This window comes from Entelurus aequoreus, linkage group LG21 (assembly GCF_033978785.1).
Source record: "Entelurus aequoreus isolate RoL-2023_Sb linkage group LG21, RoL_Eaeq_v1.1, whole genome shotgun sequence".
Classification (NCBI taxonomy): domain Eukaryota; kingdom Metazoa; phylum Chordata; class Actinopteri; order Syngnathiformes; family Syngnathidae; genus Entelurus; species Entelurus aequoreus.
Genome location: NC_084751.1, coordinates 25,724,412 through 25,741,797, shown reverse-complemented (window position 1 = coordinate 25,741,797; position 17,386 = coordinate 25,724,412). Strand labels below are relative to the sequence as shown.

Genomic DNA, 17,386 nt, shown 5'->3' with positions numbered 1-17,386 from the left:
CTTGTAAAAATAATTTTCGCTTTAGGTTTAGGAACGCTTGTCTTTCTAGTGACAGCTATTATATTGTGGTCAGTAAAACCTACAGGAACCGAGACTGCTTTGGAGCATTGGTCCGGAACATTTGTATAAATATGATCAATGCATGTAGCTATAATAATACCATCACTATTACTACCTATTCTCGTGGGAGGGGCAACAATTTGGGACGGATTGCAAGCATTTAAAATGGATAGTAACTTATTTTTGTTTGTACACCCCTGTCCCAGCCAGTCAACATTCATATCACCCAGTAAATAGATTTCTCTATTCTCATCTGATATCCTGTCAAACATCTCACATAACTCCTTCAGATACAGAGCATCAGCACTAGGAGGCCTATAGAAACAGCATACTATAATTGGTTTCAAATAAGGCAGATAGACCTGCACACAAATAGCTTCAATGCTCTCCCTCATCAAATCAAATCATACACGTATCTCTTATTTGTGACTGACTGCCATCATATTGCAGTCTACACATACCTCTTATGTGTGACTGCCATCATATTGCAGTCTACACGTATCTCTTATGTGTGACTGCCATCATATTGCAGTCTACACGTATCTCTTATGTGTGACTGCCATCATATTGCAGTCTACACGTATCTCTCATGTGTGACTGCCATCATATTGCAGTCTACACGTATCTCTTATGTGTGACTGCCATCATATTGGAGTCTACACGTATCTCTTATGTGTGACTGCCATCATATTGCAGTCTACACGTATCTCTTATGTGTGACTGCCATCATATTGCAGTCTACACGTATCTCTTATGTGTGACTGCCATCATATTGCAGTCTACACGTATCTCTTATGTGTGACTGCCATCATATTGCAGTCTACACGTATCTCTTATTTGTGACTGACTGCCATCATATTGCCGTCTACACGTATCTCTTATGTGTGACTGCCATCATATTGCAGTCTACACGTATCTCTTATGTGTGACTGCCATCATATTGCAGTCTACACGTATCTCTTATGTGTGACTGCCATCTGCTGGTCACACTTATCATTACACCATGTACCAAATAAAATTGCTTTGAGGTTGGTAAGCAAAACCAGAATTATTCCGTAAATTGGGCAATTCCGTACATTTGAGAAAATGAAAGGATTTTTAGTGTGCCTTATAGTCCGGAATATACGGTACTTACAATTCATTCTGGACCTCTGATTTTACTTTGTCGTTGTATTTTTTGTCCGTATGGATGTGTAATGGTCTTAAATTATTTTCAAGATGGTCATTAAGAAGTCTTAAAAAGTCTTAAATTTGACATGTTGAAACCTGCAGAGACCCTGATTAAGATTACGTCAAAAATAATGAGTGCATGAATGATTTCATTTACGAGAGTCACACGTTTAACTCCATGCTCCACCCTGGTGGCACTCATAGGTTACTAATAATGGAGCCTCACAGTACCCAAGTCATGCTTTGAGCACAGTACAACATACACTATCATAACATAACACAGTAAATACATTTTGCACAGCAATTTGACCTTAACACTTAGCCACGGTTATTCAAACATCACCAAATAGACACTAAACCACAGTCAACAGGAGACAAAGGCTAACAACAAGACGATGGAAGTGTGTCAAAATTGGAGGGGGTAACTCCAGTAAAGTTGTATATTAAATTGACTTACAGAGCGATTAGGCTTATGCACTGAGAGTACCTGAAGGTGAAGGTTGTCCCTTCACAACGCCATTCTTTGTTCTCTCCTCAAAATTCATCACCTCTTTGTAGATCAGCTCTGTGGACAAGGTCACAAATTGTCATAAATACTCAATATTAAGTAGAACAAATAGTCAATTTTCTTCATGTTGACTATTGATTAAAAATGCAAATAATAACTAGCACAGTACATCCCACTTGTATAGTGCTTATCTGGGATAAACAATCAATAAATAATCTCAAATAGCTTATTATAGTTAAATACATACATTATATTGAAATTATTAAATAATTTAGTTAAAATTAATGAATCAAGAAGCTTTAAATTTAAGAAAAAATAAAAATAAAAATATGGTCATGAATAACAATAACAATGTGCATTAACATAATCGTCAAACTATGATACATCACACACATATAGTGCTTTTCTGGGTACTCAAAGGTGCAGGGGTACACGATAAGATAGAGATAAAATTTGATTAAAAATACGTACATATTATATAATTGTAAGCATAAAGTAGCATTAAAATTACCTTGTTTATAATACCAATTCAATAATAGCTACAAAATACAAGAAAAGAAAACATAAGAACACTATTATTATTATTATTATTATTAATATGTGGGTGGCATGACTTAGATGGTAGAGCAGACATGCCAGCCACTTGAGGGTTCCAGGTTCGATTCCAGCTTCCCCCATCCTAGTCGCTGCCGTTGTGTATTTGGGCAAGACGCTTTACCCACTTTTCTCCCAGCGCCACCCACACTTGTTTAAATGTAGCTGAAAAATGTAGATAATGGGTTCCACAATGTAAAGTGCTTTGAGTCTCTCGAGAGAAAAACTTGTATAAATTTAATTCACTTCACTTATTAATAAAGGGTATTCAATTAGTATAAATTAACATGATAAAATATTTAAAAAATAAAAGATTCAACATGGTGATTTGATATATTAATGGTTGAAATAATAATTTCATTAAATATTTAATAACAATGAAAAATAGTGTGCTTAAATTATTCTTACATAGGCTGCAGCTTACCTGTGACAGTACCTAAGACAAGCCGTATTGTAGAAAACGGTTAGATGAATGGAAATACTTCTTACCTTTCCATTCATCAATGGAGTGTTCTCTCTCATCGAGTTGCTTGTCATAGATCTGAGGTGGAGGCTAAAAACAAAGATAAAGAGCGCATGACAACTTTAGTGTTTGTATGTAGTCCCTAGGCTTTTAAGCTAATGTTTATGCCATGGCTACTATAGTTTATTTACTATGTCATCTTTGAAGTTCATTTGCAGAAACAGACGCAAATATACATTGTGATTAATTATGTTTTTTGTATATAATTTGATGTTTTTTCTTTAATTAGTTTTTGCAAATGAGCTCAAGTCAAAGTTGCTGTCAGTATGCAAACAATCAGGCATTTTAAAGGGAAATGCATTTTTGGCGTACATCCAACACATTTGTTGTTTTGTCAACACTAAAGTGTCTCCTTTCATGTAGCATAAAGTCATCCAACAGGACACAATCATGCTAACTAACATCCAGTCAGACAGCCCCGTCCCACAATGTATTGGTGTCAGAGGCTCGCTTTGACCTTGGTCTTATTGGTAAAGGTGTAGGGAGAGTTTCCTGGGAAATAGAGCAGTGGTCATTTACCATGGATATTTGGATGAGATCTCTGGCCTTCATCAGCATGAGGTGACATTAGAGAAGGGGGAAAACAGCAGAACATGTGTTGAAAAAAATATCACCATCAGCAGGAGTCACGTGTTAACATCATAAACAAGTATACAGTCATATATATTAGAAAAACCATGACGACTACCATTTGGTTTTTTAATTGCTTTTTTTCCCGATCTCGCTGTCACCACACACAAATGAGGCACCGGTGACTTCAGCACACATGAGAAACATCGCAAGATTACGTGTTATCGTGTGAAAGATGCAGCTACTGTACAGCAGGAAGTACTTGGCGAGTACTCACCGCCTCCACCTCGGTCGGATCGTACCACACATTGATGTAGGGGTGCTGTAAGGCCTCGTCCACCGATATCCGCTTGGCGGGGTCAATGATCAGCATTTTGGACAGCAGGTCTCTGGCTTGGCTTGCTGTGGTTTGGGAAGAATCGCAATGAAGCAAAGTGTCATGTTAAAGTGATCATTTATGGAGAGACATTTGTGTCTTTTTTTTTTTTTTTTTATAAAAATACAAATTGAATTAAATTAAAATTAAAAATAACAAACAAAAATAAATAGATAAAAATAAAAATAAAATAAAATAAAGTAAGTAAATAACAAAAAAACAAAAAAAATTACACAAATTTAAAAAAAAGAATTAAAAAAAAAATTTAAAAAAATATTTTTTTAAATTTAAAAAAAAAAAAAAAAAAAAAATTCATAATAATAATAATAATAAATGAATAAAAGCCTGGCAGGCCACCAGAACGCAGTCCCCGGAATCCTTGCCGGCCGACGAGGCAATGAGGGGTGCACCGAACCCCAACCCCCCCACATGCATGTGTACAAGGCCCCCAGAGTGTCTACTGTGTAGTTAAAATTAGGAGGTCAGCCATTACAGCCGACCTCCAGTCCCTATTGATGCGTGTACTGTAGTGTGAGTGAAATATGTATGCCTGTGGGAACTAATAATGCCATTAAAATTGGGGGACATCAAGGTCTTGGTGGGTCCCAACCAAGCCGAGCCCTCCAAATCCTAAGTGTCTAATATGCAGCTAAGATTGAGGGATGGACGAGCAGGGGACAAGACAGGAGGACTGGAGCCCCATAGGAGGCATCCCCATCCCCCCGCCATGCCTCCCCGCAGGACAATCCCCCAAAGTCCTATATATGTGTGACTGTGTGTGCTATAAGTAGGAGGAGTAGAGGGCCCGGACACCCCCCCCCCCCCCCCCAGTCCATGCGGCCGACAACCAGGAACTACGGCCAGGAAGCCGCCACCCCCCACCCCCCCACCCCCCCCACGGCCCGTGACCCACACCAGACCACTTTAGCGTGACGCCACGCGAGCCCACCCCCCGCCAAACAAAGCCAGCCCCCGCCCGCCCCAACCCAACCCCGCAGAGCCCATACCAGCAACCAAACGCAGAAAAACTGCACAGCCCCCATGCCCAATGCAAACACCGCATCCCGGCCATCCACACAGCAACGTGCCCATACGAGTCCCGGCAACGGGGGAAGAAGCCAATGCATCCCGTCCGCACGCCAGCCCCCAAACCAGCCGGCAAGCCCACGCCAGCCAGCCCCCACAACCCTACAAGCGCACAGATACCAGCCACAGTCCCCCAACCACTCCAACCCAACATAGCGACGCCAACCGCCGGCAGTACCACAGCAACCATCACCACCACCGCCCGTCCGCAGTACAAACACCCGCAGCCGCCGAAACCGAAACAAAAAGAAGCGACCGACCCCGTAAACCACAACAACGCACACCCACAGCTACCACAGAGGCCACCAACCCACCTACCCCAACTCATCCACAGCCAGGCCAATCGATCCACCGGACATCCACACCCATACACACACCTACACATACATACACACATACATACACACATAAACATATACATACATACATGTATATACACATACATACACATACACACATGCATGCATATACATATACAGTACACATACATACACACACACACACACACACATATATACACCTACATACATATACATATGCACACATATACACCTACACAACAACAACAAAAAATAATAATAATAATAATAATAATAATAATAATAAAATTAAATAAAAAAATAAAATAAAAATAAAAATAAAAATTATAAAATAAAATAAACCCTTTAAATAAAATAAAATAAATAAAAATAAACAAGAGGCCTGGTTGCCAACAGTGCCCAGCGCCCCCTAATCCCGCAGCCCTTCCCGCACGTCCAGGCCCCCCCGCCCACCACCCACCAGGCACCCCATCCGGCAAAAAGCCATAAGGGCCCAGCCCCGCGCCCACAGCCGGCACGCCATGGCATCTCAGCAGGCCCGGTGCCGCGATCAGCAATGCACACCGGGGCAGCGACCCACACGCATGTACCTACATACATACACACAGATTCCACCATACATACATACCAACGTACACGCGCGCACCCATATATACACATATATAATTTAACAGAATAAATAAATAAATAAAATTTATTAAATAGATCATTTAAAAAAAAATATATATATATAAGAGTATATATAAATAAAATTAATAAATAAATAAGGGCGGAGTAAAACACAGGAGGGGGACCCCGCAGGGCAGTCGGGCAGCACCGCCGGGGCCCCAACAAGGGAGGCAAGCAGCCCCCCCAACCCGGCACCAGGCGGGCCCGCACAGCCGCAGCGTAGGGCGACCCCGGGCAGACCCCGCCTCGCGCCCCAGGGGAAGGAGGAAGCCCACGGACACCCTGGGCCAGAGGGGCACGAGCCGACCCCCGCCCGACAGCGGCAAGGCCCCGGCCCCACGGGCGCAACCCCCCTCCCCACCACCCACGAGAGGGACAGCCCCCCGCCCAACCCAAGGCGGCCGCCCCCAACAGCCCCACCCGCACCCCAAACCCCGCCCAGGCACCCCCATCCACCCCCGGCCCCCAGACCACTCATGGATCGGCCCGCCAGGCCGGCACCAGGGAACACACCCCAGGCCCACCCGACCCCGCGGCACACGGCATCCCCGGCACCCATGACCCCCCACCCATGGAGCAAGACCCCCGGGACATTTGTGTCTTTTTATGCAATCAAACAAAACATATTTAAATATTTTAAAAAATATATATATATTTTTTTCTAACAAAATTTTTACCTTTTTAAAAAAATGTTTACGAAAGCGAAACATCTTACGAAACTATAAATGAGTTTGCTGAATTTTTTATTTTATTTTTTATTTTTATACAAATTATATTAAATATATTATATATTAAAAAAATATTTTCAATTTGATTACAAATGAAAAAAACTTGAAAAAATAGTCCATCTCCATTTACAATTGCCTATACATTTACTATATAAAAAAATAACATTTGCCCAAAAAAGTTTTCAGATTGTAACAATGTTGTTTTTTTTTTGACTTTGTCCCCCATAAAAATATGTAAAACATTTATTTAGATAATCAGATAATGTAATAATTAAAATTTTAGATGGAAAAAAATGTATTGGCCTCTTTTGTGTATGTACTCAACTCCATTTGCAATTCTGGCTGTGTTGAATAGATATTAGGGGTGCATGACAAATATCGGACAGATAATGAGGCGAGATTGCCAGTGCTGGGCTACATACCACACGATTCGAATCGATTTTTGGATCGATTCTTGATTCAAAACGATTCATGATTCAAAATCAATACTTTTTTAATAACAGTGGGTGCCATCTCTATGATTAACTACATTCCTCCATAAGATAGATAAACAGCTCTGATGAATTTATAAATTACTTAAAAGAAATATGGTTTTGTTTGATCAAATTCTACCCAAACATGTATTAAAGTCAATAGGCAACAAGAGAAGTATCACACACTTCACTTTTCTAAAGTAAATCTGTACAGCAGATATGGGCATCTACATGAACAATATGATTTGACTTAGTGGCTGGACAGGACAGATATAAATATAAAAAACAAATACAAATAAAAATGTTTTTTAACGAATAAGAATCGTTACAAATAATAATTGCGATTCATTCGAAAATATATAGATATATTTTTTGCCATCCCGAATAGGTAGGCTTGGTTGAGCAAATAAGACGCTCCTTTTCTACTACCTGTGCCGTGCTGTAAATTTTCCCTGTGCTCACTGTAAACAAACATGGCATCTGGGACTTATTTACTGTTTCAAGAAAGACTTTTCACATTCTATTTTCACCAAATATTCTGCAAACATTCCGCGAGGAGGGGAAAAAACATCGAACAAGATTTTTAACACGTCAGACCAAAAAATGTGTGCACAAACTACAGTTAAATCTAAATTTGAAAGAATTTTAGACGTAAATATTGTATCTGTATTGGTCTTGAAAAGCAGGAAGTTATCTCTGTCGTATCTGTTTGAATGAAAAAAATAGTATACATCCCTAATAAATATATGGGAATTTTTACAAAATATATACATGTTTTCAAAAATTTTTAATTTCTGTCTCTTGTTTTAAATTAGCCCTAAATGGCAAAGCTACACAACACCCCACACATTTGTTTGTAAACAGTACTTTTGTTCCAATGTTTGTCTTAACATAAACAAATGTGATATTTTATGTTAGAGTTGCAATTTAGACTACTGGCTGTCAATATTTAATATCTATATTTGTCCACCAGATGGTGCCACTCTTTCCCATTTAAAGCATGCAGCAAAATGTTACTCTGTTTTGCTCATCGTTGTCTTTTTCAATGTATTTTGCTGTATAAATGATGAGTGTGTCACTATTAATGCTGGATAATTGTGTACATGTACAACAAAAAAAAGGATGTGTGTTTTTACTTACATTTTGGGATGTGGGGGTAAAACTTTACTGTAATAAAACTATTAATAACTAATTAGTATTAATTATTAATGTGGATATTCAAGCCTGAAATAGTTTTAAAAGATTGATTTCATTAAAGTGGAACATTATATTTAAGCTTATACTTTTTTGTATTAAAATGTGAGTTGATTGAATTCAAGACTATCTATCTATCTATCTATCTATCTATCTATCTATCTATCTATCTATCCATCTATCCATCTATCCATCTATCTATCTATCTATCTATCTATCTATCTATCTATCTATCTATCTATCTATCTATCTATCTATCTATCTATCTATCTATCTATCTATCTATCTATCTATCTATCTATCTATCTATCTATCTATCTATCTATCTATCTATCTATCTATCTATCTATCTATCTATCTATCTATCATCCATCCATCTACCCATCTATATTGCTTGAGTTCAGAGGAATTTGTCGTGCCGGGCTTACTTCCTGCCATTGACAACATGAGCTTCTCTCTGATCTCCACGACTGATGAATATTTTAGCAGCCAACAGCTTCAATGTCACAGCACAGTGGCCACAAAAAAGAAATGATTGCCACTTATTTTTTACATGCAGCCAGGAAAAGTAAGGAGAAGTAGGGCAGCATTAAGAACAGATCATCGCCAATGCTTAACAACTCTAATGTGGCTCAGCGTCCAATAGTGCACATTCATAGCACCCGCCTTCTGAATTGCATGACATATTATCTAAGAATTAAAGACGTTATTTTGTATACATCTATATGTATTCATTTATTTTTGTCTATAGCATACAGTGCTAAATATTTTCAGTTGTTATTTATTAGTTTTTTTTATTTATAATTATAGTAAGTAATTGTTTTTATTTATAATTATTTAGTTTTAGTTTATAATTTTTTACAAGCCAGCCTTTAGTGTTTTTTCCTTTTTAACATTTTTTATTGAATGTTATTATTCCTAGCACAATGCTGTCACCATGTTTTTAAAAAAATGTTTTTATTAATGATTATTTGTTTTATTTTCATTTTAAGTCAGCCTTTTCGAAACATATTAATGTTTTGGTTCGGTTTTAATTATTGCAGTAAAATGCTGTTTGCTATTTTTATTCACCAAACAGGAAAATAATGTTTGTCAACTGTGGAATTTTAAAACGCAAACAGTGCTTAATAGTCCCACTGGGTTGTGAGTTTTTCCTTGCCCTTATATGGGCTCTGAACCGAGGATGTCGTTGTAGCTTGTGCAGCCCTTTGAGACACTTGTGATTTAGGGCTATATAAATAAACATTGATTGATTGATTGATAATAGTTGACATTTGTATGTAAATAATTGATTTGATTTATACAGTATATTGTTTTATTAATGTACTGTATATAATTGTATATGTTATTGTATTTGTAAACTTAAGAGTATAGAATAATTATGTAAACTATTTGTATCTATTATATTTTTAAAAAATAATTTAATACTATAATTTTCAAAATAATATACGTTTTAAAGCCAGCTTGTCTCAAACCCGGGGTTATTTAAAAAAATATAGTTTTATAAAATAGTGTTACATACTGTAAACTTTTGTAAGGATTTTTATTTTGTTTTTCAATACAACCCATCCAAACAGGGGAAGACATATTAGGAAGAGTGATGGGTCGCCACAAGTACAGCGCCCCAAACAAATTGACAATAAATGTCAAGGTGGTGGCTAAATGTGATGCATTTTTGGTAAGTTTGAGTTCCTGGGATGAACCAGTTTGTACCAGGACTGGAGTGGAAGTGGTTTGAAGCAAACACATAAAAAGAGGCATGTACATTTTTTTTTTTTTAAACATTTGGTTATACTCTCACCTTTCAGTTTGTTGTGCTCGGAGTCTGCGGGGAAAAGGCAGTCCGGGAAGAGTTTGGGAAAGGTGAGACCTGCATACTTTGGCCGGTTCTCCACGTAGTTTCTCACGGTGGGTTGGAGCTTCTTCATGAACTCTGACGCCGGCGTGCCAAGCTGCTCGATCACCTTGTTCCATTGGTCAATATCTGGTGCGGATGGGTGGGTTTAAGGGAAAAAGGCACACTAGAAATACCTAGACCATCACTAGAACATTCAGATAGACCTCTGAGCAGTGTTGTCTTGAGCTCACTAAAGAGTGCCACTTGAGAAAGTTCTACCACAGGTTGTTGTTAAATTGCCCGCTTTCTGTTAGCGCTCATCATCTTCTAAGGCCTAATTAGGTGTTGGCTGTCAGAAGGATACGGTCCGTCCCAGGGAAAAGCACTGTCCCTCTAATCACCTCTCCAAAGATGCAGCCGACTGACCACATGTCCACTGGGCTCACATACAAACAACCGCACACACAAACTGGAATTACCCACAACTCCAAAACAACCCTCCTTACTCAGACCTACACAAGCTTTGGCTGTTGTTTCACTAGAACATTATTAATCGCATCATTCCCCAAGTAGAGGTTGAAATAACAATGGACCAAAGAATGACCCCTGTGGGACTCCACTCTATACTTTTTGCATCATGTGATGTCATAGTTGAAGAATAGGGATGGGTATGATAAGATATTGTTAAGAACTAATCTGTTTTATTTAAGTGTGCGCTACTTGGCTGCAACCAGCACAGGCACTGTTGACTCAGTCGCAACAAGCTTGTAATCAAAAATAGAAACGACATGACGTCAGCCATGGGAAGTTAGGCTACGTCCACGCAATGACACAACTCATTAGAATGGCATTGAAACAGGAGTTCAAAACATTTAGAGTCTTGCTTTATTTTTCAGTTTCAGCTTTTTTAGAACATGTATACTATACAATGTGATGCATCACATATTTCCAGTTGTTTCATTAAAGCATGTCCGAAAAGAAGTAGGAAGAAGCGGATCTTATTTAATTCTACCCCTTTTCATTTCATAGCAGTTTTATCTAATTTCTTTGTTCTCTGTTTGTAACAGAACAGTGTATACATAAATAAATATACCATAAGTTAACAAATATTAAATAATGAATATCTAATTTTTTAAGAATTAGAAAGCTTCAAGATGTTTATCATAATTATTCTTCTTTGTGCTTTGTGAACATTTGTCGTCTCTTAAATAGAATCATATTGGTGCTTTGTTTGATTGCCTTGTGTAATCCATTCCATGATTTAATTCCACATACGGATATGTTAAAGGTCTTAAGTGCTGTACGAGCATACACATTAGATTTTCCTCTAAGATTATATTTCTCCTCTTTTGTTGAAAATGAATGTTGTTCATTCTTAGGTAGCAAGTTATAGTTTGCTTTGTACATAATTTTAGCTGTTTGCAAATGCACCAAGTCGTTGAATTTCAATATTTTTGATTCAATAAATAAAAGGTTTGTATGTTCTCTATATCTAATATTATGTAATATTTTAAATGATCTTTTTTGTAACACCGTTAGTGAATGAAGCACACATTTGTAGTTGTTTCCCCCATATTTCTACACAATAACTCAGATATGGTAACACTAGTGAGCAGTAGAGAATATTAAGTGATGTTTGGTCCAGAACAAATTTTGCTTTATTCATTATTGACTTGTTTATTGCTACTTTATGTTGTATATTTTTTACATAAGGTATCCAGTTCATTTTATCATCTATTATTACACCCAAAAATGTGTTTTCTTTTACCCTTGCAATAGCTACTCCATCTAGTTGTATTTGTGTTTGACTTTTTATTCTACTGTTACCAAATAGCATTGTTTTAGTTTTACTGAGATTCAAAGATAGTCTGTTTTTGTCAAATCATCTTTTTCATTTGTTAATTTCTTCTGTTATTATTTGTAGTAGCTTATGTGTGGTCTCTCCTGAACAAAACACAGTTGTATCGTCTGCAAATAATAATAACTTTAAGTCCTTTGTAACTTTACAAATGTCGTTTATTTAAAGATTGAACAATTTTGGTCCAAGTATTGATCCATGAGGTACACCACAAGATATGTTCAGCTCTGTAGACGTGTGTTCTACTAACTTCACGTATTGCTTCCTGTTGGTTAAGTAGCTTCTTATCCAATTTAAGACCAAACCCCTGTTGCCATACCGTTCTACTTTGTTTATTAAGATTTTATGATTGATTGTGTCAAATGCCTTTGTTGAATCCATAAACACCGCGGCAGCAAATTTGTTGCTATCTATTGCATTGGTGATCTCTTCCGTTATTTCAATCAATACCATTGATATTGAAATGTTGGCCCTGTATTCGTATCTGTTGTCTGTGAGTGTTTCATTTTTATTTATGAAATTGTCCAATCTGTTAAACAATTTTTCAATAAGTTTAGAGGATTGTGGAAGTAGAGAAACAGGTATGTAGTTTGTAAACTGGTGTTTGTCTCCAGTCTTATAAATTGGTACGATTTTTGCTATTTTAATTTTATCTGGGAATTTGCCTGTTTGAAATGATAGGTTGCTGATATATGTTAAAGGTTCTAAAATCTCTTCAATAACCTTTTTTATTGTTTCAATATCAATTCTGTTACAATCAGTTGACGTCTTGGATTGACATTTTTTCACAATATTGATTATTTCCTCTTTTGTCACTCCTTCGAGGAATATCGAGTTGGGATTTCTGTCTATAGTGTCATTCAAGTCCATCAATTAATGACTTCTCATTCCTCTGGATTGCAGCATACAAAACTGTAAACACATAATTGTCCATTTTTATTCATAAAGTCCTGCAGTAACTGTGAATTTGAAGTATAATCTCTATGCATCCCACTGGGGACAGTGGGGGAGGCTTCACGATCTTAAAGACGTGATAACAGCACTCCAGACAACACGCACACGTTGAAATATTTATTATTCCGAAATAAAACATCCTTATCCTTTTTTTTTTTTTCAACAAAATACTCAACAACTAACTACTTTTTTGTGTGATTATCAGAAAGAATTCAGTGTGTCGGTTAAGTTGACACAGTTGAGCCACAAGTGTCAATATGGTTAGTTTGCACCTCAGTAACATACAGAGAACATAAGGTGTTTTTTCAAATAGCGATTAAACGCACTATAAAATAAATGTATACATCTTAAAAATTGTAGAAAATGAATGGATAAATGACATATTTAAATATCTGCTGTTTAAAAATGAATAGTTCAAATACATATTTAAAAACATTTTATAAATGTATAATATATACACTGTATACATAAATCCATCCATTTTCTACCGCATGTCCCTTTTCTGGATTGTGGGGGCTACAGCCTATCCCACAGTGCATGTATAAAAAATGACCTGTATACAATTAAAGATTAAATTATATGAACTATGTAAATAGCTGTTGTTTATTTTATTTGTTATAACTACAAAATAATGTCTTAATAAATATTTATATAAAAAAGTATCATGAGAGTTGAATAAATAAATGTTACTACCTCATAATTTTACTAATAGTAATACCAGCGGTGAGGGATGTTGTCAAGCTAAAGAAGGAGTCCTATGGGGTCCTTTTGGCTCATGGGACTCTGGAGGCAGCAGACAGGTACCGACAGGGGCAAGCGGTGTGCAGCTTTGGCGGTCGCAGAGGCAACAACTCGGACATTGGAGGAGTTCAAAGAAGCCATGAAAAACGACTTTCGAGATGGCTTCGAAGCGATTCTGGACCACCATCCGCTGCCTCAGGAGTGTCAAGCAGTGCACTGTCAACACCGTGTATGGTGGGGATGGTGTGCTGCTGATCTCAACTGGAGATGTTGTGTTTCAGTGGAAGGAATACTTCAAAGACCTCTTCAATCCCACTTACACGTCTTCCAATGAGGAAGCAGTGCCTGGGGACTCCGCGGTGAGCTCTCCTATTTCTGGAGCTGGGGTTGCCAAGGTAGTTCAGAAGCTCCTTAGTGGCAAGGCCCCGGGGGCAGATCTGTCCAGAGTTCCTTAAGGCTCTGGATGCTGTGGGGCTGTCTTGGTTGACAAGACTCTGCAGCATTGCGTGGACAACGGGGACCGGAGGGTGTGTTCCAATTATCACGGGATCACACTCCTCAGCCTTCCCGGTAAGGTCTATTCAGGTGTACTGGAGAGGAGGTTACGCTAGATAGTCGAACCTCGGATTCAGGAGGAGCAGTGTGGTTTTTGTCCTGGTGATGTAACTGTGGACCAGCTCTATACTCTTGGCAGGATCCTTGAGGGTGCATGGGAGTTTGCCCAACCAGTCTACAAGTGCTTTGTAGACTTGGAGAAGGCATTCGACCGTGTCCCTAGGGAAGTCCTGTGGAGAGTACTCAAAGAGTATGGGGTATCGGACTGGCTAATTGTGACTCTCCGATCCCTGTATGATCAGTGTCAGAGCTTGGTCCGCAATGCCGGCAGTAAGTCGGACCCGTTTCCAGTGAGGGTTGGACTCCACAAGGGCTGCCCTTTGTCACCGATTTCAGCAGTTCTGTTTGCAACTTTTATGGACATAATTTCTAGGCGCAGTCAGGGCATTGAGTGGATCCGGGAGGATTAGGTCTCTGTTTTTTGCGGATAGTGTGATCCTGCTGCCTCAAAGATCCCCGGGAACTTGACAAAGTAGCTGGGTAGAGGGAAGTCTGGGCTTCTCTGCTTAGGCTGCTGCCCCCGCGACCCGACTTTGGATAAGCAGAAGAAGATGGATGGAATTTTACTAATAATAATATCACAGACAATATATAGCATAATTGTTTAACATTAATGTTTAGTAATATGTACAGATCAAAAATAAAAACCTAACCACAGTAACAACAAAGAGCATATATGTGAGTACAAATGTTTTCATCCCTGTATAAATTATAATATGTAGACCTACAGTAGTTAATCAATAAATTACCTGTGATATAAAATGTATCATATAAAACTATTGTTTTTATATATATATATATATATATATATATATATATATATATATATATATATATATATATATATATATATATATATATATATATATATATATATATATATATATATATATATATATATATATATATACATATAAAAATATGATATAAAATGTATCATATAAAACTATTGTTTTTATATACGTATATATATATATATATATATATATATATACAGTATATATATATATATATATATATATATATATATATATATATATATATACACAGTATATATATATATATATATATAAATATACATATATATATATACATATATATATATATACATATATATATATATACATATATATATACATATATATATGTATATATATGTATATATGTATATATATATATATATGTATATATATAAATATGTATATATATGTATATATATATATATATATATATATATATATGTATATATATATATATATATATATATATATATATATGTATATATATATATATATATATATATATACATATATATACATATTTATATATATATATATATATATATATATATATATATATATATATATATATATGTATATATATAAATATGTATATATATGTATATATATATATATATATATATATATATATATATATATATGTATATATATAAATATGTATATATATGTATATATATGTATATATATATATATATATATATATATATATATATATATATATATATATATATATATATATATATATATATATATATATATATATATATATATATATATGTATATGTATATCACATATTTAAATACCTGTAATTATTGTTTTTTTTTTATTTTTAGATAATTTTAAAAAGACACACTGCGGGTGTCAACAAGGATACAGTCCCGCCCAGGGAAAAGGATTTTGTGGCGCACCATTTCTCCCATAATGCACCCCACCGACCATATGTCCACTGCACGCACCGAGGTGATGCCAAAAGAAAGAAGGAAAGCAAACATTAGTGTTAGGAAGCCATCTAGGAGAGAAAGCATGTATTAATATGCTAATTAGAATGCTATGTCACATAGGGATAGCACATTGTCATAGAAATACAAGTGATCTAAAAAAAAAAAGAGCAGAAGAAGCTCAGCAAAGTAAAGTGGGATTAAAATGGCAGGAAATTTAATACAGAATGAGTCATAACAATTTAAAGTACAGTATTTTGCTTCTAATGGCTTAGTTAATGTTGTGCTCCAGTCAGAAGGACTGTTTTGTTTCCCTGTTCAACGTCTATTACACTGAATTAATTATTATCCTTCCTTTGACGTATAGCAAGCAGCATTACGTTACAAAATAAATTTGATTTACAACTAACTCGAGTACAGTATATGTGATATACAAATAAAATATAACAAGTGTGCATCCAGGACAGTTCTTACCGTTCTCTTTGTATCCCATGCCCAGTATAACCTCGGGGGCTCTGTAGTATCTTGTCACCACATAAGGGGTCATCATGAAGCTAGTGCCCGCAGTCCTAGCTAGACCGAAGTCTAGGATCTTCAGAGTGCAGTCTGACTTCACCACTATATTGCTCGGTTTCAGGTCCTGCATGAAAGGAGTAAAAACTCTTCACATGCTGGTATCTGATGAATAGTCTGTTACACGGGCTGGTTGTAATAGCGTTGCCAAAATGTTAACATTGCTAACTATCATAAAAGTGTAAAATATGTAACCACAAATCAAATGTCACACTGTCAATAATTCACTAAACTGAAATAAGAGTTAAACGGTCTCTCTGTATGTTTTAAGTAAAAGTGTAAAAATAAATTAAGCATTGTTACTATAATATTTTAAGACCTGAATGTAATTTAAGCATAATGCATCTCACTTTTTTAAAAATCTTAGTCTCTCACAAGTGTAAAAATAAGTTAACCACTGTAAAACATAAATACAATAAAACCTTAACTTTGAAAACACACATTTGTTGACTCTGTAGTCTGCACAAACACAACAAAAAAGAAAAGAAAATGCTAAACATAGGTTTAACCTTGGAAATCTCATGAGGTACGTCTTGTGTGGTGAAGTTCTGTGTGAGTTACAATTTTTGCCGATGAAATGATATATGTGTATATATGATATACTTTGTAAAACATTGTAGGGTCAAGTTAGTTGTTTGACACATTAAGTTTCGTATATCAACAGAAATCACTGCAAAAACAGTGCTTTATACGCACTTCAAACTTGAAATCACTGCTCTGTATTGAAAAAAAAAATAGAAAGTAAGTGTCCGCTGGGGCACTGCCCCTCCTGGGCCCTAATGCAGAGATGCCCCTGCT

General features: G+C 36.4%; 1 protein-coding gene across 9 annotated transcripts in view; it reads right to left on the bottom strand.

Moving 5' to 3' along the window:
- mapk10 (mitogen-activated protein kinase 10) overlaps positions 1 to 17,386 on the bottom strand; it is a 76,426-nt gene that overhangs the window by 11,671 nt on the left and 47,369 nt on the right. For 4 of the 9 annotated variants that reach the window (XM_062031284.1, XM_062031285.1, XM_062031287.1 and 1 more), the window contains exons 7-13: positions 16,490 to 16,655; positions 15,952 to 16,023; positions 10,073 to 10,255; positions 3,703 to 3,827; positions 3,375 to 3,401; positions 2,822 to 2,885; positions 1,718 to 1,795 (exon numbers count right to left, since the gene is read on the bottom strand). In XM_062031284.1, coding sequence (XP_061887268.1) covers positions 1,718 to 1,795; positions 2,822 to 2,885; positions 3,375 to 3,401; positions 3,703 to 3,827; positions 10,073 to 10,255; positions 15,952 to 16,023; positions 16,490 to 16,655 — 715 coding nt within the window. Of the gene's footprint in view, positions 1 to 1,687; positions 1,796 to 2,821; positions 2,886 to 3,374; positions 3,402 to 3,702; positions 3,828 to 10,072; positions 10,256 to 10,472; positions 10,545 to 15,951; positions 16,024 to 16,489; positions 16,656 to 17,386 lie in introns of all 9 variants that reach the window. The other 5 variants (XM_062031289.1, XM_062031288.1, XM_062031281.1 and 2 more) reach the window with 4 other exon arrangements.